At 52.2% G+C, this 22,158-nt stretch overlaps 1 protein-coding gene and 1 long non-coding RNA gene across 5 annotated transcripts in view; one reads left to right on the top strand and one right to left on the bottom strand.

Moving 5' to 3' along the window:
* The window catches only part of PDGFD (platelet derived growth factor D), a 225,560-nt gene extending 207,269 nt beyond the window's left edge, over nt 1-18,291 (top strand). For 2 of the 4 annotated variants that reach the window (XM_030331540.1, XM_030331538.1), the window contains exons 6-7: nt 6,133-6,347; nt 15,881-18,291. In XM_030331540.1, coding sequence (XP_030187400.1) covers nt 6,133-6,347; nt 15,881-16,006 — 341 coding nt within the window. In that variant the 3' untranslated portion in view covers nt 16,007-18,291. Of the gene's footprint in view, nt 1-6,132; nt 6,348-12,724; nt 13,034-15,880 lie in introns of those variants that run through there. The other 2 variants (XM_030331539.1, XM_030331537.1) reach the window with 1 other exon arrangement.
* LOC115524842 lies at nt 12,453-18,400 on the bottom strand. The gene is made up of 2 exons (XR_003972232.1): nt 18,286-18,400; nt 12,453-13,612 (listed from the first exon to the last, which is right to left on the bottom strand). It is a non-coding gene; the product is annotated as an uncharacterized LOC115524842 (long non-coding RNA).
* Between the last annotated feature and the right edge of the window lie 3,758 nt (nt 18,401-22,158).

Raw genomic sequence — 22,158 nt, 5'->3', positions numbered from 1 at the left:
ATGGCTCTAATTATAACCGCCTTGCAGAGTTGTGGAGGATTCGTGAGAGCAGACTGTCCAAGCCAGTGGGCCCTCAGGAGGCAACCCCTACTGTGATCACTCAAACAACACTGTGCAGAAGCAGGATGTTTCTGCGCACCCTTTCGCTCCCTTCCCTGAGGCCCTCGTGAGGAATCTGGACAGCCTCCTGCATCGGAGCCGGATATCATCAGATTGAAGTATCTGTGAAATCACTACACTCCTTAGAAGTCTAATCAGCAGGGAGTCAACTTTTCTAGGATACTGTTTACCCAGACAGTTTACCCTGGCCCCGTTTTGCTTGGTGCACGTTTCCTTTGCAAAGCTTCTTCTACTTCTTCTTCTTCTTTTTTTTAGACTGTAGCCACTGTGTATGACCCACGTGACTTGTAAGCATCTGGATTTCCTGCTCGGTTTGCCAGAGAGCATTAATAGAAACCGTACTGTCCCATGGTGTCGTGTGCGTCTGTGTGGGCACAAGTGAGGCAGTTGAGGGAGGTATCAGCACAGGGACGGCGACCCTTTTAGTTCTTTTCCTCCTGGTGCCCCTGCTTTTCTCCTTTTGGCCCATCTTTGTGGAAGCCCTGACCCATCGTCCTCCCAGCCTGGTGACCGCCCCCCACCCCCCCGCCCGCCGGGGCAGGTGACTCGATTCACGTTGGTCGGCAAGCTCCATTTAGCAGTGGAGAGCCGGAGTAAGTGTGGGACAGGCACTCGTGCCTTTTCCACATCGGTCGCTCTGGCTCGTGGTGGATGTTTCGGCCTCGTTGTTCCCTTGCCGGCTCTTCCTGCGAAGCACCGGGGACCCCCACCCGGCCTCCGTTTGCTCTGTGCCCCCGTGGACTGAGGGAGAAGAGCCTTCTTCCTAGAGCGCAGTCCCCTGCCGAAACTACCTGTCCTGGGAAACCCAGCTTTATCTTAACTCCACTTTATCCTAAGCGGATCACCACCCTGCCGCGCCTGCCCAGCCTGGGAGGCACGATACAGGCCTAGGGCAGAGATCCCGCAGGTTCGGCTCCGGACGGGTTGGTCCACAGCCACAAAGCAAAGACCGCGATAGGGCAAGTCACACGAATGCTTGGGTTTCCCAGTGCGTGTGAGAGCTTGGTTTATGTGCTGTGCTGCAGTCTGTCAGATGTCCCACGAGATCGTGTCCGCAAGGCAGTGTTCATAGCTTCGTTAAAACACGCTTTCTTGCTAGAAAATACTAACCATCATCTGTGCTTTCTATGACTCATAACCACTTATGACAGATCACCAAAACAAATATAATAATAGTGAAAAACGTTTGAAGTACCGTTAAGAATTATCAGAATGTGACAGAGAGACATAAAGTGAGCAAATGCTCCTGGAAAAATGGGGCCAGTTAGGGGCACCGGAGTCGTTCAGTCGGTTGAGCGTCTGACTCTTGATTTTGGCTCAGGTCGTGTTGTCACGGTTCATGGGATTGAGCCCCACGTTGGGCTCTGTTCCGACAGTGTGGAGCCTGCTTGGGATTCTCTCTCTCCCTCTCTCTCTGCCCCCACTCTCCCTCTGTCTCTCAAAAACAAACAAACAAATGTTTACAATGGCACCAGTAGACTTGCCCGACTCAGGGTTGCCACAGACCTCCAATTTGTGGAAAATCGCAGTATCTGCGAAGCATAATCAAGCGAGACACAGTAAAACAAGATATGCCCGTCTTGGCTTTGTCTGTCCTATAGAAAGAATCTCTGCAATCCCAGCATTGGTTCCCTCTGAAGGCAAATAATTATCAATCCATTCAGCTCTTTGCGTGGCTTCCGATTGGTTTTCATGGCTGAGACTGCTTATAGGTGGGGGCAAGAAGGAGGTCAAGAAGGAGTGGGGACGAAGATTGTGAACAGACATAGGTTCCCTCACTTCAGGGAAGGAGATGATACTCAGTATGCTGTTCAAATACCGAAGAAGAGGGGCGCCTGGGTGGCTCAGTCGGTTGAGCCTCCGACTTCGGCTCAGGTCATGATCTCGCGGTCCGTGAGTTCGAGCCCCGCGTCGGGCTCTGTGCTGACAGCTCAGAGCCTGGAGCCTGTTTCGGATTCTGTGTCTCCCTCTCTCTCTGCCCCTCCCCCGTTCATGCTCTGTCTCTGTCTCAAAAATAATAAACGTTAAAAAAAATTTAAAAGAAATACCGAAGAAGACAGAGGCTCTCTGCCGTTTGCTAAAGGACGGTCTACTTTTCTAGCAGAATCTGATAAATGGGTGTGTGGGCACGGAGCACACGCTCGGGTGTCTGTCATTGGCAACGTCTTGAAAATGACAGGTCGGGATCGACCACGCGCCTGGGAAGCCCGGTCACTGGGTCGGCACGCAGTCCCCCAGTGGGAGGCTCCAGCACGGCTGGGGGAGGTACCCTCTGCCTGTCCCTTCAGATCTTCGGGCTGCGGCTCCCAGCGCCCACAGGCTCGGAAAAGCCTGGATTCAGGGTCCAGCTCGCGCGCTGACTGCGAGTGTGGCTGTGGACCTGACAGAGGCTCAGTTTCCTCCACGGTGGAAGTGAGACCGGGAGGGGTGTGTCATTCATAGCACGCATGGCGAGTGCGGCAGGCGTGCGTGTGAAGAGATGGTCACACTGCCTGGTTCTCGGGCTGCAGTGGCCGGGATCCGACAGGCCAGCCTGGCTCTCCGTCCTCCCGCACCTGAGCCTCAGCAGAGTGCAGAGCGGACACCGGGCCTCCGCCCTCCGCCTCCCCTCCGGGTGCTCAGCCCCAGGACCCATCCCCGCGCACGGAACCGCCGCGCCCGGCCTGGGCTGTGAGGCCAGGGTTGCAGGAAGACGGGGCTCCCACCGTAGGTGCGGTGCCCCACGCTGGATTCGCGTGTGCAGCTCTGTGTCCACGTGTCAGCCTCTCCAGCAGGTTGTGCACACAGCCTGGAAAACCGAACTGATGTCGAAGACCCATGAAAAGACCGGGCCCAAACTCCCAAGGACGGCAAAAGCGGGATTATGACGTGATGCACAGCAGGTGACGTGAGCGGAAAGGGCTGAAATTAACGGGGCCCTTGAATGAACCCGGAAGCATCCTGGCCGCCCTCGGTGCTCCTCTGTGGAGACTGACGCGGGAATGGCAGGGGCGGCCTGTCCCCGGGCCCTGCCTCCCTGAGGCTCCACGCCAGAGCCCCCTCCTCGGAAGCCCCCCGCCCCCCGCCAGCCTTCCTGGCCCCTCGCCCTCCTGCCTGCCTACCAGCTGCACAGCCTGACCAGCCCTTGACGAGAAGCTCCCTCGCCCCGCAGGACGGCTGCAGTCACGCCTTGCAGCTACTGGCATCCGGCCAGAGGAACCGTTATGGCTGGCTCTAAATCGAGGGCCGAGGTGGCCTCCACGCCCCCGGAAGCAGGGCGGCCGGAGTCCACGGCAGCCGCCCAGGGCCGCGGGTTCTAGTCCCGTCGGCGAACCGATGATGCATAAACCTGAGTGCGCTGTGAGCCCCTTCGTGGCCGGGGCGGGGGGACTCTGCCAGTGCCGTCGGGGAAACGGTCATCCAAGGACACGAAGAGTCTTGCTTCCAGACGAGGGAGGCAGACGTGTCCGTCACCCTGAGTTGTGGAGGGCGCCTTGGGGTTTGGCCGAATCCTGCTAGGAAGCGTCTGCTGTGCCATTGCCCGGGTTATTATTCTGCAGAGGCCTGAAGCTGCTCACCACGCCTCCCCAGTGCGGCACAGGCGGGCCCCGGCTTCCTCCTTCGGCACCTGTCATGCCCCCTCCCTGCTTGATGTGCTAGAAACCCGAGCGACGGGGAGAAGAGCTTCAGGTGCTAGTTTCGCGCTCACCGCTCACTGGGAAAGCGTGGGAACCACGAATGCGGCCTCAAGTGTGAGGGGACCCGCGGGGGGCCGAGCTGCAGACCCTCAACGGCTCGGTGCCCATGCTGACTTCCTATCCCTCTCGGCCCCCGCACCCTCCACCCCCTCTCGCCACTAGGCCCTCTTCACTCCTCCGGGGCGGACCACACAGACCCCACCATCGCGGGCTGCAGGTGCAGCCCTCCGCGTCAGCCCCGGCCACCGCACGGCGATGCCCAGGCCGGCGTCACTATTGATGCGAAGGTGACACTTGTCATGGATGATGGCCGCACTAACTAATGCATTTATGTAACCCTTCCTGCTTGGCTTGCACTTATTCCCAGGGCTTCAGCAGCAATAAAATGGTTCCTTTCCCAAGACGGAGTTCATTCGATTTAAATCCGGATTGATTGTGGCTAAACTTACGACATGTCTTCACAGAGGAGGGAAGAAACAGCCATGAATTATGCACGGAAATTATTCAGCATGTCTTCACCACCACCCCCCTGCCCGCCACCCCCCGTGCCGCGGGCTCAGCGCACCGCAGTTGGGGGAGGGATCCCTGGCCTTGAGACTCAGCACCTACTTGCCCAGGTGGAAAGCCTCTTGGGGCACCTCAGTGCCCTTTAACTCCTTCTTCGAGGGGTCCCCCGGCCACGTGGCCGGATTTCAGCTGACCTCGCGCCATTTGGGGGACCCTCCGTCCACCGTGAGCTCCTTTGGTTTCCACAGATGCATGCTCCGGACAAGAGAGCACGTGAACTGCTCCTCAGGCCCTTGGGGTTTAAGAATAAGACCCCGGGGGGGGCTGGAGTCCAGACTCCGTGGGACTCCTCCCACGCGCCCCCAGCCGGTGACAGGAGCACGGTGACGTGGTGTGGGGGCCAGTGTGGTCGGAGGACTTCCTCCTCCCTGCGTTCTTGGGCCAAGCCAGCCGCGGCCGTGGCCGCCAGCCCGCGGTTTGGACGCCGAGCACCTGGAAGCTCACGTGGATTTTTGAGGACGTTCACTGTAACTCACGTGACCCAGTGATGGAACTTTAATTCAAGTAAACGTTCGTGACTAAACTGTGAGAATTTAGGGCGATGCTCTTAATTCATGGAGGTCCCAATAACCACACCCCCTTAGCAATCATTTACCCAGAGCCACGACCAAAAGAGAGATAGAAGAGAAAGGCTTGAGCCTTTTTTTTTTAACCTTGACGTTTGAGCCTTTGACTTTGAAGGGAAGGATGGAGGGAAACGGGAAGCGAGTCAGGATGAATAAGGACAAGCGAGTGCCGGGGACCCTAGATTCAGTCCTTGGACTATTGCTGTGAAATAGGCAAGGTTGTGCTGCGGCAGCCGAGGCTGCCAGCACGTAGGTCACTTTCCAGCTACCAGGACGCACGGTCAGCGCGGTTTGTGCAGAGCCCGGCCCTTAACCACTGTGCTGTACTGCCGTCCAGGATCCGGTGCGAAATATGCATCCGGTGCGGCCCGAAGACTCCATTTTCTTTGATGTTTTCGTTGATCTTGGAGTTAAAATGAAGCCAAAACCTTTTCCTGTGTTATACTTCCTTGTAAGATTTCATTACCAGCTAAATATACTACAGCGGTTGTCCTAATGCGTCTCCGATAGAATTCAGGTCATATGTACATAGTGGTTTCTTTACAATCAGGAGGGGATCTATTTTGTTTTTAAGGTAAAGGCAGTTATCTTAGATGGCTGAACATTTCATTTTATTTCCTCAGAAAAAAATTTTTTTACATTAAAAAAAAGATGCAGTGATGGGGCACCTGGGTGGCTCAGTCGGTGAAGCGGCCGGCTTCGGCTCAGGTCATGATCTCACAGCTTGTGAGTTCGAGCCCCACGTCGGGCTCTGTGCTGACAGTTCAGAGCCTGGAGCCTGCTTCGGATTCTGTGTCTCCCTCTCTCTCTGCCCCTCCCCAACTCGCACTCTGTCTCTCTCTCTCTCTCAAGAATAAACACACGTTAAAACAAAAGTTTTTTTTAAGATGCCAAGAAACTTGAACCAAGGTAAAGATTGAGCCAAAGTTTCCGGAATCTTTTTGTTTTCTTCTTCGTTGTCGTTGATCATTCTATTTATTGTTATTACTATCATTGCACGGCAGATCGGATCAAAAGAGAAATTAGATTTTCCCCCTTCAGTGTGTGGGCTGATAACTGAGATCCCGAGGGCAGATTTGATCCCTGGAGTGAGGCTGTCCTGTCCTGGCAGAACCTTCCGGCCCCTTGCCCGGAAATGCCTGCCGAGAGGGTGCTTGCTGAGGGCGGTCTGCCGCCTCACATGGTGCCTGTGTCTCTTACAGTTGACCTGGACAGGCTCAATGACGAGGTCAAGCGCTACAGCTGCACCCCCAGGAATTACTCCGTCAACTTACGAGAGGAGCTGAAGCTGACCAACGTGGTTTTCTTTCCACGCTGCCTCCTCGTGCAGCGCTGTGGCGGTAACTGTGGCTGTGGGACCGTCAGCTGGAAGTCCTGCTCCTGCAATTCAGGGAAAACTGTGAAGAAGTATCATGAGGTGAGTCGCCGTCAACCGTCTTGGTTGCAGTCCTGCAGCACTACCACACGGAAGCCGTTTGCAGCTGCAAATGTGATGCAGGCTCCAGGGTGCACACAGTTGTTGGGGTTGTTCACTGCACAAGGGCACCCAGCCGGAGGGACGACGGGGAGCTGAAATTAGACGTGTGCTAACCTGGCCAAGCCACGTGCCTTGGGGCGGGGCTAAGTCATTCCTGAAGAAGGGACTCTTCTTCCTAATCACATAATACCACCTGTGGGCGACAGTCCCCTTGGTAGATTATGTAATCAAATGTATGATGCCGTGAGGCACAGCTTAACTAGCCTCCTTGTAGTGATATGGTGGTATTCCTAAAGGCCATAACTGAAAAATCCAGGCCGCTTTAAGAAAATTCTAAGGAATTGTGGTTTATATACACAATGGAGTACTACGTGGCAATGAGAAAGAACGAAATCTGGCCCTTTGTAGCAACGTGGATGGAACTGGAGAGCGTGATGCTAAGTGAAATAAGCCATACAGAGAAAGACAGATACCATATGTTTTCACTCTCATGTGGATCCTGAGAAACTTAACAGGAACCCATGGGGGAGGTTAGAAAAAAGAGGTTAGAGTGGGAGAGAGCCAAAGCATAAGGGACTCTTAAAAACTGAGAACAAACTGAGGGTTGATGGGGGGTGGGAGGGAGGGGAGGGTGGGTGATGGGTATTGAGGAGGGCACCTGTTGGGATGAGCACTGGGTGTTGTATGGAAACCAATTTGACAATCAATTTCATATATTGAAAAAAAAGTTCTAAGGGCCAAACTTGAAGTCAATCAAGTCATTAAAAAATTAAGCAGAGATAGGTGCACCTGGGTGGCTCAGTCAGTTAAGTGTCCAACTCTTGATTTCAGCTCAGGTCATGATCCCACAGTTCATGAGTTCGATGCTTGGGATTCTCTCTCTGCCCCTCTCTCTGCCCCTGCCCCAGTCTCTCGGTCTCAAAGTAAATAAATAAACTTTAAAAAAATTAGGCAGAGTAGGGGCTCCTGGGTGGCTCAGTCGGTTGAGCATCCGACTTCAGCTCAGGTCATGATCTCACGGCTGGTGAGTTTGAGCCCCGTGTCGGGCTCTGTGCTGACAGCTCGGAGCCTGGAGCCTGCTTCGGATTCTGTGTCTCCCTCTCTCTCTGCCCGTAACCCACTCGCATTCTGTCTCTGTCTCTCTCAAAAATAAATAGACTTTAAGAAAACAATTTAAAAGATTAGGCAGAGTGAGGACAACAAAATGTAAATTGGCAGAAAACATATATAGTTAGAGGCTTCTCAATTCTCTAAGTATGATAATACCTTTCTGCTAAAAATACCAGTTTTTCCTGACTCCTGCTGGGTGCTCCCTGGGGCGTCAGCTCTGAAAGGAGGCAACAATGAACGAAAAGTAAATATGAGGGTAAAAGAGGGAGCAAACCTTTAAGGACAGCCGAGTCTGTGTTCCTGTCACTCGTGACACTGCTTTTTCCTTTTAAACATACGGCTCATTACTGAGCATCAGAGTAAGAGCAGGCTTGGAGGGAGTTGGCGGTCCTGACCGTGGCGGTGCCCGGTTTCCTCCCAGTCGTGGGGGCCCACATCACCAAGCGTAGAGACTCAAGCGTTCACATATGTGACACGCGACAAGGAAATCTATCAGATAACCACTTACAGGGTGGTTCGCAGCACGAAGGAAACGCACTTGGAAGATGCCAAACATCACGCAGGAATCTGAGAACGGAAACAACGGAGCAGACATTATTCTTAGACATTATTGTTTGAGCTACTTTTCCCCGGTACCCACCCAAACAAAGGAGTCGAGGGTGGTCCCTAAATAAAACGTCCAGCTTTGTGAAGCTGTTTCTTTTTTCTCCTGCCCACACAACAATAAGAGCAGGTCGAAGGAGGCAGCCTCTGAGCTAAATGAAAATGGCTGCGTCATCCGTGGTATTTTCGACTTGGGAAGTGCAGGAAGTCAGCTGTCACAATGACCGTGCTTACCTCAGGAGGGAAACACATTATTTTAGACCCACACAGAGCTATTTCCTTAGGCGTAAGAATTTCTTACTCCACCCTGCAGTTTTCACGGGGGAAAATAATGTCCTCATGGCCAGAGAACGCTACGGTCCGTGTTCATTGTGTTTTATTTTTGTATGACCCGGTGAAGTCCAGATTGGACGTTGTCCTTTGCATCTCAGAACTCTGTAATGTTTAGGCACACCCTGAGGGTCCATGCAGAATGCAGTCATCAGAACAGAGTTAAAATAATCTAGCAGGTGACACGATGTCTATGCAGACATCATGCCGCGGAAGAAGACTCGCGTCCAGGCCCTTGATCTATCTGTAGAGTGCTTTATTTCCTTCTGGACTCTGCTCAGACAGAAGGTACAGCTTCATTGTTTAGGTGGTTTATGGCAGAAATGGCAGAGTTAAACATATGGCCCCCCCGCCCCCAAACCCCTCACCTCCCAGACAGTTCACACTGTAGAACTCTGAAGGGTCCTTCTCGCCTTCTCTTCTTGTCTCTGTCCCCGGGAGCCATTACCTGTACATTTCTGTGCACAGTTAACATTGAGAAAGGGAAGCCCTTGGTTCTCTGCCCATCACGTGAGTGGGTCTAAGATGTCAGCATCTCTGACACCTCGTCTCCTAGTGTTTTTACATCCAGGAGTCTGCAGAGCTCTAGACAAAATCGCTCTGCCAAGCGCCGGACCAAGGGACCAAACAGCATCAATCACTCACTCGGCCACTGCACAGCCAGAACCAAGGCGCCTGGCGTATTGCCCCGGGCTCCTAAAACACCCTTGAGATGTGTCCCCGTGACCACTCTGTGGGCTGCACCGTGGAAGAGAGGAGAGGCTGGCTCCCTTTCCAGACACGGGGGTTGCTTGAGCGGGGCTCATTAGGGGAAAATCCTTGTTCTTGTTCTCTTCTGTGACTGTGTTCTTACCCCAGAAAAAAGAGACGCCAGGGTCCCTAGCTTCTGCTGGTAACCGATGAGATGTGAAAGGAGTTTCTGTGGGGCACGAACTGCCTTACGGGGGCAACTGGAACCCATCACATAAGCAGAACTGTGCGACTCTGCACAGATGTTTCAGCACTCGGCGTTTAGGGAATAAAATCTGAAAAATTATGAAGCCCCTAATGGAGCTGATATAATTGCTCTTTCCACGGGTCATGCTGTTTCTCCGGAGTATTCTTCTCTGTGCGATGCAGTGTTACCTTCTTCATGACTTTCTGTTCTCAAAAGTACTTGTAAGTATCCTGTTAAGGTGTTTTTCCTTTTTGGCTAATAGTGGGTCCTTTATGCCTCTTGGAATGTATAGGATACAAAAGATAACTTTGAGGTGGTAATTTTTTCAAAAGGGAAGGTTCCAGAAAACATATTGTGTAGACAGTGAGATGATGTTACTTCAGTTCTCATCTGCCTTGATAATGTGCATGAAGGGATAGGATCTTCTCTAGAAATACAGTGCCTTTTAAAAAACTGTTTAATGTTTATTTTTGAGAGAGATGGAGAGTGTGAGCAGGGCAGAGAGAGAGAGAGAGAGAGAGAGAGACAGAATCAGAAGCAGGCTCCAGGCTCCAGGCTGCAAGCTGTCAGCACAGAGCCTGACGTGGGGCTCGAACCCACGAACCATGAGATCATGACCTGAGCCGAAGTCGGATGCTTAACCAACTGAGCCACCCAGGTGCCCCAGCGACCTTTTAAATTAGATGACGGTTTTCATCATCTGGTCCCCTATCTGTGTCCATTCAGGCAACAGCCAAAAACTCATGACGTAGCAGAGAGAGAAAGAGCAAAGTCAGTTTTCTCTGTGCTGCTTCTCACGATTTTGTCACGAGGCCCCCACAACCACCTGTATGATGTGGTAGAATTTTCTGCAGGGATGGACACGTTTCCAGCCTGCGCCGTGCAGGGCGGTGGTCAGTGGCAGTGTGCGCTTATGGGGCACTTGATGTGTATGCCACACAAATGGGGGACTGGACTTGTCATTTTATTTTAGTTTAACTAATTCAAACGTAGATAGCTCCACACAGGCAGTAGCTACCACACTACAGAGCACAGCCTCGACCAGCCTCTGTTTCTGGCACAGTCGTTCCTGTCTCTGGACAAAATGGCAGCCGGGCGGGGGTGGGGGGCAAGACTTGAGAGCATTACTCTTATTTCACTGTAAAATTTTATATTAAAAATTGCTTTCTGTTACAGTTTAAGAGTCAGAAAATGCAGATATTTATATATGAACCAAAAGATTGATTAGAGGTTTTAAAAGGTCGAGCCTCAGACTTGGGAGAAAAGAATAGTACTTTGAGTTTTGACGTGTTTTAAGCATCTGCCGTAGAAACGGATTCAGCTAAAATTGCAAGTTGAGGGCGAGGAGACCGAGAAAAGACTGGTTTCCAAAGACTTTCTCCTCTGCGGCAAAAGCAGTGAGGTTTGGGGTTGTGAGGATAGCCAACCTAGCAACAGTCCAGAACATTTCTCTTCTGTTTCTGGAAATAGCATTTCTGAGCTGGTACAGAGCCTCCCCGCTTCCTTCCGTTCCTGTGTCTTTGGGTGAGCCGTGAGCGCATTCTGCAGACTTTCCCTGTGCTTTCCAGGGACACCGTTGAGGCTGGAAGGAAGATACGGCCTCCGGTTCCTGCTTCGCCACATGGGAGGCACCCCAGGGCCAGGCACTTGAAGCCCCGTGGGGCCTCGGGTTTCCTCCCTTCGTCCCCACGATCACCTGCAGTTTGGGGTTCCCCGACCCGAGATTCCCCGGTCTCTGTTAGCCGTGGCACCGTCCTCCCGCCAGAGTCCTGTCTGCCTGAAACACGTGAGGACTCTAACAAATCGGTGGGGGGAGCACCGGGCACATGCGAGAGACTCAGAGATACGATCTGGGGCGGTTAATGTGGCTAGGACGGCCCGTCCACCTCTCGGACCTCGTGCGGGGATGCTCCCCTCCCGGGGATGCCAATCCAGGAGAGCATCTGAAGGCGTAGAGTGCAAAGCAGAGTTGGGTGGGGTTGTCCGGCCTCCGTGTGGCCCACTGACTCCTCGCTCGTCCGCTGAGAGCTACGGAACGTGCACATTCCTTCCCTTCTGGATCGCACTCCAGGTCCGGCCCTCCTGCCTTGGGGCGTGCCGCCCTTCAGGTAGACCAGACCCGTTGGTGACGCGACCCTCGGTGCTGATGCCCTACTCAGAAATGCGCTGCCTGGTGAGGCCCTGTTCCATCATCCACAGCACGCAGGCTGCGCACGCGGTCTTCCAGCCCGTGTGGTGCCGACACAGTGACTTCTTTGTTCTTTAGAGGTGGGACTGCGGCCAAGTGCTCCCAGAGGAACCCCAGGGCGCTCCCACAAAACTCCGTGTCTCCAGTAGCAAGACTGCATTTTCAGTATTGAGGAGAGCTTTACAGACCCTCGCTGTCACATCACCTTCAGACTTACTCTGCCAGGGACACACTGTTAAACGCCGTCACCCGTGTCTTTCTTACCGAGGACCGTGTCTTCTGACCCGGTACCAGTCCTCCCACCACAACGCTCTGCTTCTGCTGGGACCATTGTCCACAAGTTCAGCAGTTACCCGGGCAGAAAATAGTACATTTTCCCTCCTCCACATACTTTTGCTTGTAATCACTGAGGTTTCATCACAAAACTTGACTACCAGCCCTTAAAAATCTTAACCCTCTGCACATCTTTCATAAAGTCTTATGAGCAGGGAAGAAGTCAAACTGGAAGCAAAAATAGGAAGCTTTTTTTTTTTAAGATAAACTCTCTGGGGGCACCTGGGTGGCTCAGTCAGTTAAGTGTCCAACTTCGGCTCTGGTCATGATCTCAGGGTTCAGAGTTCGAGCTCGGAGCCTGGAGCCTGCTTCGGATTCCGTGTCTCCCTCCCTCTCTGCCCCTCCCCCACTCGCACTCTCTCTCTCAAAATTAAATCAACATTAAAAAAAATTTTTTTTAACTCTTAATGATTGTGGTTTATACACCACATTTGTCCTGGAATATGCCCTTATATTCCTTTGTCAGCCATTAATTTGAGAAGTGTTACAAGGCCTTAACAACCTCTTTTTATCTTCCCAATAAAGAAGGACCCAACTCAGCACATAGTTTTCCTGCCCAGTGTTTTATTAGTGTTAATAGCTTCACGGCAATGATTCACTCAGTGGTTTCTCGGCTACGAGGCGCGTAACTGTAGTGAAATATCTTTTGTGATATGGTAATTTGCAAGCGGAGCCTCTCTGACTTTGTGTCGTGTTACGAAAGCCACCAGCCGGCTCCGGCAGAATGTTCTCCGGTTAGCAAAAGTCAAGTCCTCCCGGCTTCGTGTGGTTTTCCAGGTGACACAGAGGGGTCAGGATTTCCGTTCTCACCCGCAGGTGACAAGAAGTGGCTGGGTCCTCCTGGCTGGATTTGTGTTTCTGGGTGTCCCACAGCTCGGGGAACAGGCCCGTTCGCGAGCAGCCTCGGGCGGCTATAATTCGTGCGGTGGCTCTTGCCTTGAAAAGTGACCAGACCGCCCCCGGGCAGCCGGGCTTCCTTCCCAGATAAAGGCTTTCCGTCTCCCTCTTCGCCTCCCCAGTTCCATCAGGTTCTCTCTGCTTTCTTCTCCCTCTGAGCGCCGTGTGCCTGGACCCAAGACCGTTAACGCTTTGAGCCTCAGCGCTGCCATCGGCCGGCGAAGCGGGCCAGCCTCCGCTTCTGTTCAGACGCGGCTTTTCCTGCCTTGTCTGGGAAGGCATCTGCCAATTCACTCTTCCCGGCTTATCAGCAAAGCACGTGGCCCCTGTGCCCACGCTGCTTAATATAAAACACCGGGAAAGTCCCCGAACAAGCAAGAGAGCCGTTGGAAAGTGCCCGGTCTCTGCCGTCAGCCGAGGGCACGCACTGCTGTCTGCCATCAACGAGAACTCAGCGCGACAGAGCAGTGAGTCACAGGCGCCGGTCGGAGTGGCCTGAGCAGACATATTTGTCCCCTGCGCATCGTCTCAGAAGTCACTCCCCTGCCCTGCAAGCCCCGGGGTGTGCTTTCCGTGTGGTCTTGGGTGATAGTGACCGGCTCGCAGTGGAGAAATTCTCGGCGAAGCTGGAGGACGCAAACCTCTGACTCTTTCCGAGGCCCTCTGACCAAACACGCACGGGTGGGAGCGTCAGCTGGTCCAGGGGGAGTCACGTCCTGGCACCAGTGAATGTCGGCTGTGTAACCGGGGGCAACTTCGTGTCTCCCTTCCCTCATGGATGGAGACCTAGGAGAGTACCTAAGAGGGCTGGAGTGAAGTGCAAATAATTTGTCATTTGCAAAGTCACTTACAACAGCGTGCAGCATCTAGAACATCCTCACTGACATTAGTAATGCCTTCTGCTTCTCTGTTCTCCACGCACTTATGATCCAGCGAGTAGAACGTGTAACAAATCGTGGGAGAGCGTGTGATCCCTGCCGTACGTGTCCTAGAATTGCAGGAGGAAAAGGATACGATATACGTGGTCGTCGGAACTGCCCTTTGGACCAGCTTCACCGACGGCAAGAACTTGTGAGTCTCTGTGCCTCGGGGACGAGTCCTCCTGGGGGTCCCCTGCACGTGGGACTCTCTGCCCCACTTCAGGGTCCAGGCTCTGCGGCTTGACTGAACACTGAGCAAAGGAGAGCATCCATTCTTGTCCTCGCTGGAGCCCCCGTGGGTGGCATAGCTGAATAAGGGGGGCCAAGGGCTGAGCAGTCTGGACCCCCGTTTCCTAGTAGATGGTTTTGGTTTATGACGTGAAGCTGGTCATCCAAGAAAACTTCTGGGGAGAGAATCCATAGTAAAGACTTGCAGGGGTGCCAGGAATAGTCGTGCAAACACTGAGGCAGGATTTTGCCACGTCTGACCTTCACCCGGGATGGCAGTAAACCAGGCAAAGCATATTGCGTCCCCACTCAGTGCACACGTGGAGCCCCACACCCCTTGGAGACGCAGAAGGAAATCACAGGCACGCTGAAGAGGCAGTGGCCCCCGGGGGCGAGGACGCTGGAGGACAGGACCCTGTCCTTGGACCTGGCTCTCGGTGCCCAGAAGACCCTGAGTGGGGCGCACGGCCTCCTGGAGCATCTCAGTCCTCCAGGGTGGGGACAGGATACCTCCGGGAAGGGACAGTAGAAGGAAGGCAGAAGTCATGGCTAGCGGGAACCTGAGGGCATAAGCGAGAGAAGCAATCGAACCGACCAGACAGTGTATGTGAAAGCGACAGTAGGACTCCCCGGGGGATTCTGCCTGCGATGGTGAAGGCCCGCCTTCCCGAAGGCCGCAGCAGGAGAGAAGACAGCTTCTCTTTAAACTTCGCTGAAGTTCGGTTTCACCTTACTTTTCTAAGCGTGTATTGAGACTCCAGTTAACGTACAGAGTACTTTGAGTTTCAGGAGTACAATACGATGGTTCCATACTTCCTTGCATCCCCGGTGCTCATCGCGACAGGCGTACCATCGTACCCATCCCCCCACCTCCCCTCCGGGCACCACCCGTGTGTTCTCTGTCGTTAAGAGTCTGTTCTTGGTTTGTCTCTCTTTTTTCCCCTCTTTGCTCACTCGTTTTGTTTCTTCAGTCCCACACAGGCGAAATCGTACGGTGTTTGTCTTTCTCTCACTTATTCCACTTAGCTTAATAGTCTCCAGCTCCGTTCATGTCACTGCAATCAACTTATTAATGTAAGAAATCGAGGATGCACTTCACGAAGAAATGCTGTATTGATTCGCAGGTATTAGTGTAGAAAGAATATGGTGAGGGGCGCCTGGGTGGCTCAGTGGGTTAATGCCCGACTTCGGCTCAGGTCACGATCTCGCGGTTCGTGAGTTCGAGCCCCACGTTGGGCTCTGTGCTCACAGCTCGGAGCCTGGAGCCTGCTTCGAAATCTGTGTCTCCTCCTCTCTCTGCCCCTCCCATGCTCATGCTCTGTCTCTCTCTGTCTCTCGATAATAAATAAACATTAAAAATAAAAAAAAAAGAATATGATGAAGTCTGATCTGTTTTAAATCGTAAAAGGCATTATATATCAACAGATACGTCAGAACGTAAACATATTTCCGCTTAATTATGGCCACTGATCCCCTTCCTCAGGGAAAAACATTCTGCATCCACCACACTTTCAGCCACAAGAGCATATGCCCTGTTCTGTCTGCAAGAAGTAATAAATGCTGAGTGTTGGATTTATCTGTCACATACGCCTGTTCTGAGGGATACTTGTGACAGTATTTGGAGCAGCACTTGGCCCAAATCGGGCCCTTAGAAAGCTACCGAGAGGCCCCTGTCGGGACACGTGAGCTCCCCACGGTGCTGCAGGTTGGTAACTAACACAGCAGGCATTACCCTGTGACCCCAGACCCCTCCACATCAGGGAGCCGATGACTGTAACAATATTTACACGAGTGCATCAGGACAGGCAGCCTGTCGTGTTCCTTGGTTTCTCCAGGGGTTGGGAACCGGTTGTCACGAAGAGAAGAAGGGGATCTGGTGACCGTGAACCCAAGGGCTTGCTAACGGGACACGCGCTTCTCGTCCTAGGTGTTACAGTTCGAGCCTGGCCATTTCAGGAGGAGGGCCAGAGCCAAGCACATGGCTCTCGTCGACATCCAGCTGGATCACCACGAGCGCTGCGACTGCGTCTGCAGCTCAAGACCGCCGCGATAGGAGAACGTGTGCCAAATCCCCTCGCGCGTGAGGGAACCTTTCGTGTCGGGGGGCGGGGGGTTGTGAGAGGCCCTGTTCCACCAGCAGCCGCACTTAGGACCGGCCCGTAGAGCCGTGAGCGCCGGTGGGTGCTGAACCACCGCCTGGCTCGCTCAGCCACAGCAGGTGGAAAGGCCCCTCATCAGCTTCTGTCCCCCAGAACACAGGATGGTGGGTAATGATAGTGTCAGAGAGCGTGCACGTGCATACATACGTGTGTACGCTGTCCGTGTCTACGTGTAAATACATCAGCTGGTTTCTTCCGTGTACCCCAGAGCTTACGTATGCTGCAGGTCTATAGACCCTTAAAATCTTTTGACACATTGAGGGACAAATTAAATACGTGAAATGCGTCCTTGGAAGATTCAGAAGATTACTTTGTTTACTTCTAAATTTGAATCACAAAACAGTTTTGGATCTTGTTCTTTTAAAGAAAGCGCTGTGTATACTAAAAAACCAATAAATGGGCTTTTCTTATAGATACATCCTAATTATAAAAAAAAAAAAAAAAAGAAGAAGAAAAAGAAGGAGAAGAAGAAGAAGGAAAAATCCGGTTTCTGGGAAAAAGGCAGAGACCTGACCATTTTTCCCGAGGGACGCACTACACGCTTACCTATGTAGGCAGCAATTACCTGTCTGCAGAAGCATGCGGTAATAATATAGATGCCTTAGAAATTAAGTCGTTAAGTCTTTTTATGCACCCTGCTGAGGCACGCAAATTCATTTAACACCTGTCGCAAAAAAATCTCTCAGAAGGTTTATGATTATAATCCTTCCAGAGACAATTTATCAACTGTCGCAGAACTTTGAACGCTTTCTTTCTGAAAGCCCGTCCACAGAAATGACGCCTTTGGAGAATGGCCTGGGGAGTCCGTGGGGGCCTTTCAGAATGGTGTTCGTCGGAAGATTTGGGTAGTTGAAAGCAAAAACGGTGAACACAGAATTACTAACATAACTGGAGGTTGGATGGAATATTTAATTGGCTCCCTGTTTAATAATGGATCCAAACTCTCCGGGTTAGGCCAATTCGTTTTATGTATCTTGCTTTTCTGTTCCTGTCTCTCTGATACACAAACATGGGTTTACGATGGCGTTTTATATCTGGCAAACGTCACGAATTATTTACAACCTGAAAGCTTTCACGTATCAGAACAACCCAGTTTTGTTGACGTGAATTCCCGATCACATCCTCACTCCCCGGTCTGAATTCCGGCTTCCGGACTAAGCGAAGTCGGATCTGGGGGGCGTGGTTCTTGCCACATCTGTGGAGCTGTGTTGTGAGAAGCCACCTGCAAATCACAGGCCCACGAAGGTGGCCTTGCTCCACCAGGGTTTCCTTCCTGGGGTTTCGAGTCATTTTCCCTCCCCGGCTCCTCAGTGTCTGTTTTCAAGGAGACTGAATCCACAGAGTAGTGAGTGACTCCTCCTTCTCCAAAGCAAGACTCTTGGGAGAACGCACTGGACCCCAGAGAGCCGTGGGGCTGTTCCGAGAGGGCTCCGTTTCTGCCTTGAACCAAGAGCTGATTTCTTCTGTGAGTCTGGGGCCCTGTGTGCTAACACCGTTTGAGTGAGGGCTGTGTGACAGGCTGGGTTAGCGCTGGGGTCGGTAAACATACTTGGACTTCTGAGCCTGGACCAGGTTCTCACCTCTCCTTAGTGGGAACTCCGTCTTTTCTCAGCCCTTTGAGAGGGAAGGCTCATGGCAGGTGCACCTTGAAAACGTCCCTAGAAACCTCCAGTGTTTGTACCGCGACGGGGCAGTGGGAAGATCGCCGTATTGGTCACTTGTCCAGAATCCCAGACCCGACCACAAATGGCCGAGGCAGGCGCACTCGTAGTGAGCCCCGTGAAGACGTTGGCCTGTGCACCCCAACTCAAAGTGGGTGCACGCGGCGTCATCTTGGGCAGCTCCCATCGTAGCTGTAAGTAGGAAAAATCAGTGTTCTACCCAATTTTTAATAAACCTTCCAGGCTGCACCAACCGGGTCGGTTTCCAGTTAAAGCCCCGTCTGCACTTTTTATTTATTAGCTGAAATGCAAGCAGTCGTACTCACTCACGTTTCTTTCCTCTTTCCTGAGTGTTTTATTAAAACGTCTCCCTCGGTTATCTGTTATCTCTTGCGTTTCCAACACGGAGCACATAAATGTTTCATTGCCATCAAAGGAATAAAAAGCTCGCCGTACAAATTACATTTCAAAACAAACCCTAATAAATCCGCGTTTCTGCGTGGTTCACTCACCTGGAATAATGCCTTTCATTCCGTGTGTCCTCATAGGGCAGAACGCTTTCGTAAGTAGAATTTTTTATGCTTTTTGTCATATCGGCAGCACGCAGCTTTTTCGTCTCGTAGCATTTTTCTGTAGCAAATGTAATATGCCTCTTATCTCCATGAAAAATATATATTGCTTTTGAACAAAACTCCTTCATCATTTCCTCCCCAATTGCAGCTCCCCAATGCGCAGTGTTACACATTGACTTTCAGGAACGCCTGCGGCTGTTTGGGGTGACCAGGCTGGGTGATTTCCGAGGGCCGGGGCTCAGAAGGCAGGAACAGGGCAAGGCCTGGCCTTGCTGGCAGGTTCTCACCGGGTCCCTGTCCCCGAGCTGGGCAGCAGGGCGGGACCGGAGGCTTAGCTGTTTTGCTGTTTACTTCTTGGACTGTTTTCCCCGCTGGCCTTTTAATAAAACACGGTCTCGTCTGACCTCCATCCCTGCAAACGCACGGCCCGTCTCTTCCTTAGGGGCCCGACGTCGGTACCACCCAGACGCCTGGGAACCTTTTCCCACAGCAGGGTCAGGCCTACCCGCTCCAGAAGACCAGGCCAGGGGCTACAGGCGTGCAGACACTGGTTTCTGAGCAGGGGCGGGCGAGGGGGCAGAGGCGAGTAGAAGGGGAGCTCTTCTCACTGCAGGATCTGGTGCTGTTGCTGGCAGCCTATCTTTGGCCTCGTGGGTTCAAGCCCCGCGTTGGGCTCTGTGCTGATGGCTCAGAACCTGGAGCGTGGTTCGGATTCTGTGTCTCCCCCTCTCTCTGCCCCGTCCCACCTGCGTTCTCTCTCTCTCTTTCAAAAACAAAAAACAAACATTAAAAAGGATCAATTTTACCATCGGAAGTACCAGTAATGTGTGAGTCAAAGTGTGGGGAAGGGGCAGGAAGGAATCAAATACTGCTGTGCATAGTTGTTAACTCAGATAACTTGGATTTTTATATAAAAATCATGGTAGCTGTGTGTGTGTGTGTGTGTGTGTGTGTGTGTGTGTGTGTAAATAGTATCTTAATGCAAATACATTAATAATCTTATTTTATTTCCTGAAATGTACATGTGTCCAGTTTTACTCCGAGAATAACTTAACAGATGTCCAAATTGTTCATAGCCTCCCAGGGTCCTCTGATAGCATATTAAATTATAATTCATAGATTAGTATTCATGCCTGAAATTGCAGGAAATACAATGTTGTTTATTGACAGCTTTGATCAAATATGCTAGAAGAGAGAACATTTGTAACTCACTGGTTTTTACTGACACCCACTTAAATTTTGTTGTTTACAAAAATCGAGTTGAAGCCTACAGAGGTCTGCAAAACTTACCATAAAACACGGGGAGTATCTCCTGAACATAATGGCCACGCACTTAATTTAAGACTTCAGGCTTGTTCTTCGTGTTACAGTCCTGAATTTGCAAGTTAACTTGTATCTTTTTCAAAATAAATTTCATTTCTATAGCGATCTGTAACAATTCTTTAGCAGACCACATCAGAAGAGAGTGGCGCTGAGTCCGGAACCAACGCTTCGTGTTCCTAGGGCAGCAAGTTATGGGCCAAGAAATCTTCATTTTCTAATAAAACCATTTGACTTTCTCATTATTTTAAACTGTTGGATACCGGCTGCCAGGTTTAGTGGCCAGGAACCAAATGTTAAAATTACTCTTGGATTCAATTTGTATTTTACATAGTTCATGTAATACCGATTCTGTTTTGAGAACGTGTCCTGGGTCACATTTTCTAGTCTTTGGTGGAGGCCATACTACAAATTCCTTCTCTTCCAGTGTTTTCTAGCCTTTCCTCTCTCCCTGTGACTTCCACGTTCCTTCTCGTTCTCACTGGTCTCTACACACCAGTCTTAGGGTCAGAATCAGGGTCCGTGTGTGCGTTGGGAAGGTGCAGGAGGCAGGGGCCGTTCGGGGAGACCAGGAGAGCGGGTGGTTTCCCGAGGGAGCACTTCACAGGCTTAAATGGCCACATGTTAAGAAATCACTGCTCCGTGAGCGTCGAACACATCAAGGAAACGTTTGCCATTATGGCCCCTTTTGGTACGAACTTCAGAGTATTTATCGCCTTCTATGAACGGATACCTGGCCGCCATCAGTATGGGGAAAACTGACTATGTGCTTCGTGCATTCATTCAACAAAACGTGTTAAAACACGCTACGTATCAGGTGTGCTTTGGGGTCCCAACCCAGGGCCCACAACGGAAGGTAGAAGTAGAGACAGATAATGTAGGTGGGATTCACAAGTGAAGTGGCAGGAAGGAATGTCTAGAGGCACAACCGGAGGGGAGTTTGAAAAGGTAGAAAATCCTCTGGTCACAGAGGAATCCTCTTGTGTGGATGGCTGGCAGGGAGTTGTGTCCTTTATGTGGAGGAGAGGAAGCCTGGGGCTGTAAGCATACGGGCCTGCGGGTGTCATAATGGAGGGGAGAGAACCTCAGAAGGCCCTCCCTTTCTGGACCTGTGCGTCCTCGTTTACAAAACCAGAAGGGCGACAGAGAGCCTTTCCGCACTTTGGCAGATTCTGCACTTTGGCAGATGGCCCCGTGCGGGAAGGATGGGGTGGGAATGCGAATTAGGAAGCTTCTCCTCGGGCTCAGGCCGCAGAGACGGGAAGGGGTGGATCCCCTGTGGGTGCACGGACCGTCAAGGGCAAATCTCTAGGAGTGCTGTGAGCAAAGTTCTCGAGAGGATTCAGGGTCTTGGCGACGCGGTGGGAGAGCGGTGCAGGCTCCGGGCGCGTCCCAGAGGAAGAAGTCGTGTGGGCTGCGTGCTTGGGAGGACTCTCCTCACTCAGAACTCTTAGGGAGGCAGGGAGGGGCAGGCTCATTTCGAGAGAAGAAATCACACCCGTCTGAAGAGCCAGGGCTGGTGACGCTGACCGGGTACCGTCCTTCGGGCAGCGAGGGTGACCCCGTAAGAAGGATGATAAAGGGCAGAAGCTGAAGGACGCCCGTGACCGCAGAGGAGACGAGACAACAGCAGTTCACAAAGCTCACAAGTGAGTGCTCCAGAATTCGGAAAACACGTCGCTGAGGGCGGTGCCAGACGGACCAGATTCGGAGAACGACTAAGCGGCCGCGTCCAATGCTCTGATCAAACGAGAGAGGGCTGGTGGGTGCCACACAAACACATAAACAACCCGCTGTGTTCGTGAACAGCAGAAGCCTGACGTGAGATGATGTCAAAAGGTAGAGTGTAGAGCAGGGGCAGGAAGAGATCCTTTAAGAATTGGTCTTCTTAAGACACGGGAGCAGGAACCGAAATTTGAGTACCCGTCGGCCAGCGGGAAAGGGGAAGGAGACTGAGACATCAGGATTTAAGCTGGGGGCATCGGAAATGACGACAAGATTGTGGCTCGAAGAGGAGCACATTTTGAATGCTTAATTGGCCACAGTGGGTATGGACCGAGCGTGGAGTGGGAGGATGTCCCGGAATGTTCTGGGGCTTCTGGCGTAACGAACTGGGCAGACGGAGACGCCGTTTATTGAGATGGGGAGCCGGGGAGGGGGAGAGGTTTGCGTTAGATCGAGAAATCCATATGAGATACTAATGCCAAACGGCCGGAGACATGAGGTAGGCAGTTAGGTCTGTGGGTCTGGAGCTCAGAGGAGGGTCTGGGAACGGGGCGGAAGCATGTAGCTGCTGAGCACGTGAAGTGTGGCTGGCGTGGTCAAAGACACCTTCGTTGTGCCAGCGGTAGGGAGTCTACGTGTAAGCGTAAACAGCCACACGTGACTGGGGGTCGAGGGCTCCCCCCACAGGCCTGCAGCCCCAATAACACTTCACAGCACACACACACACACACACACACACACACACACGCCTCAGCCGAATAGCCAGGG

Source organism: Lynx canadensis, chromosome D1 (genome assembly GCF_007474595.2).
Source record: "Lynx canadensis isolate LIC74 chromosome D1, mLynCan4.pri.v2, whole genome shotgun sequence".
Taxonomy (NCBI): domain Eukaryota; kingdom Metazoa; phylum Chordata; class Mammalia; order Carnivora; family Felidae; genus Lynx; species Lynx canadensis.
The sequence above is the reverse complement of the archived record's forward strand: the minus strand, read 5'-3'. Positions and strand labels throughout refer to the sequence as shown.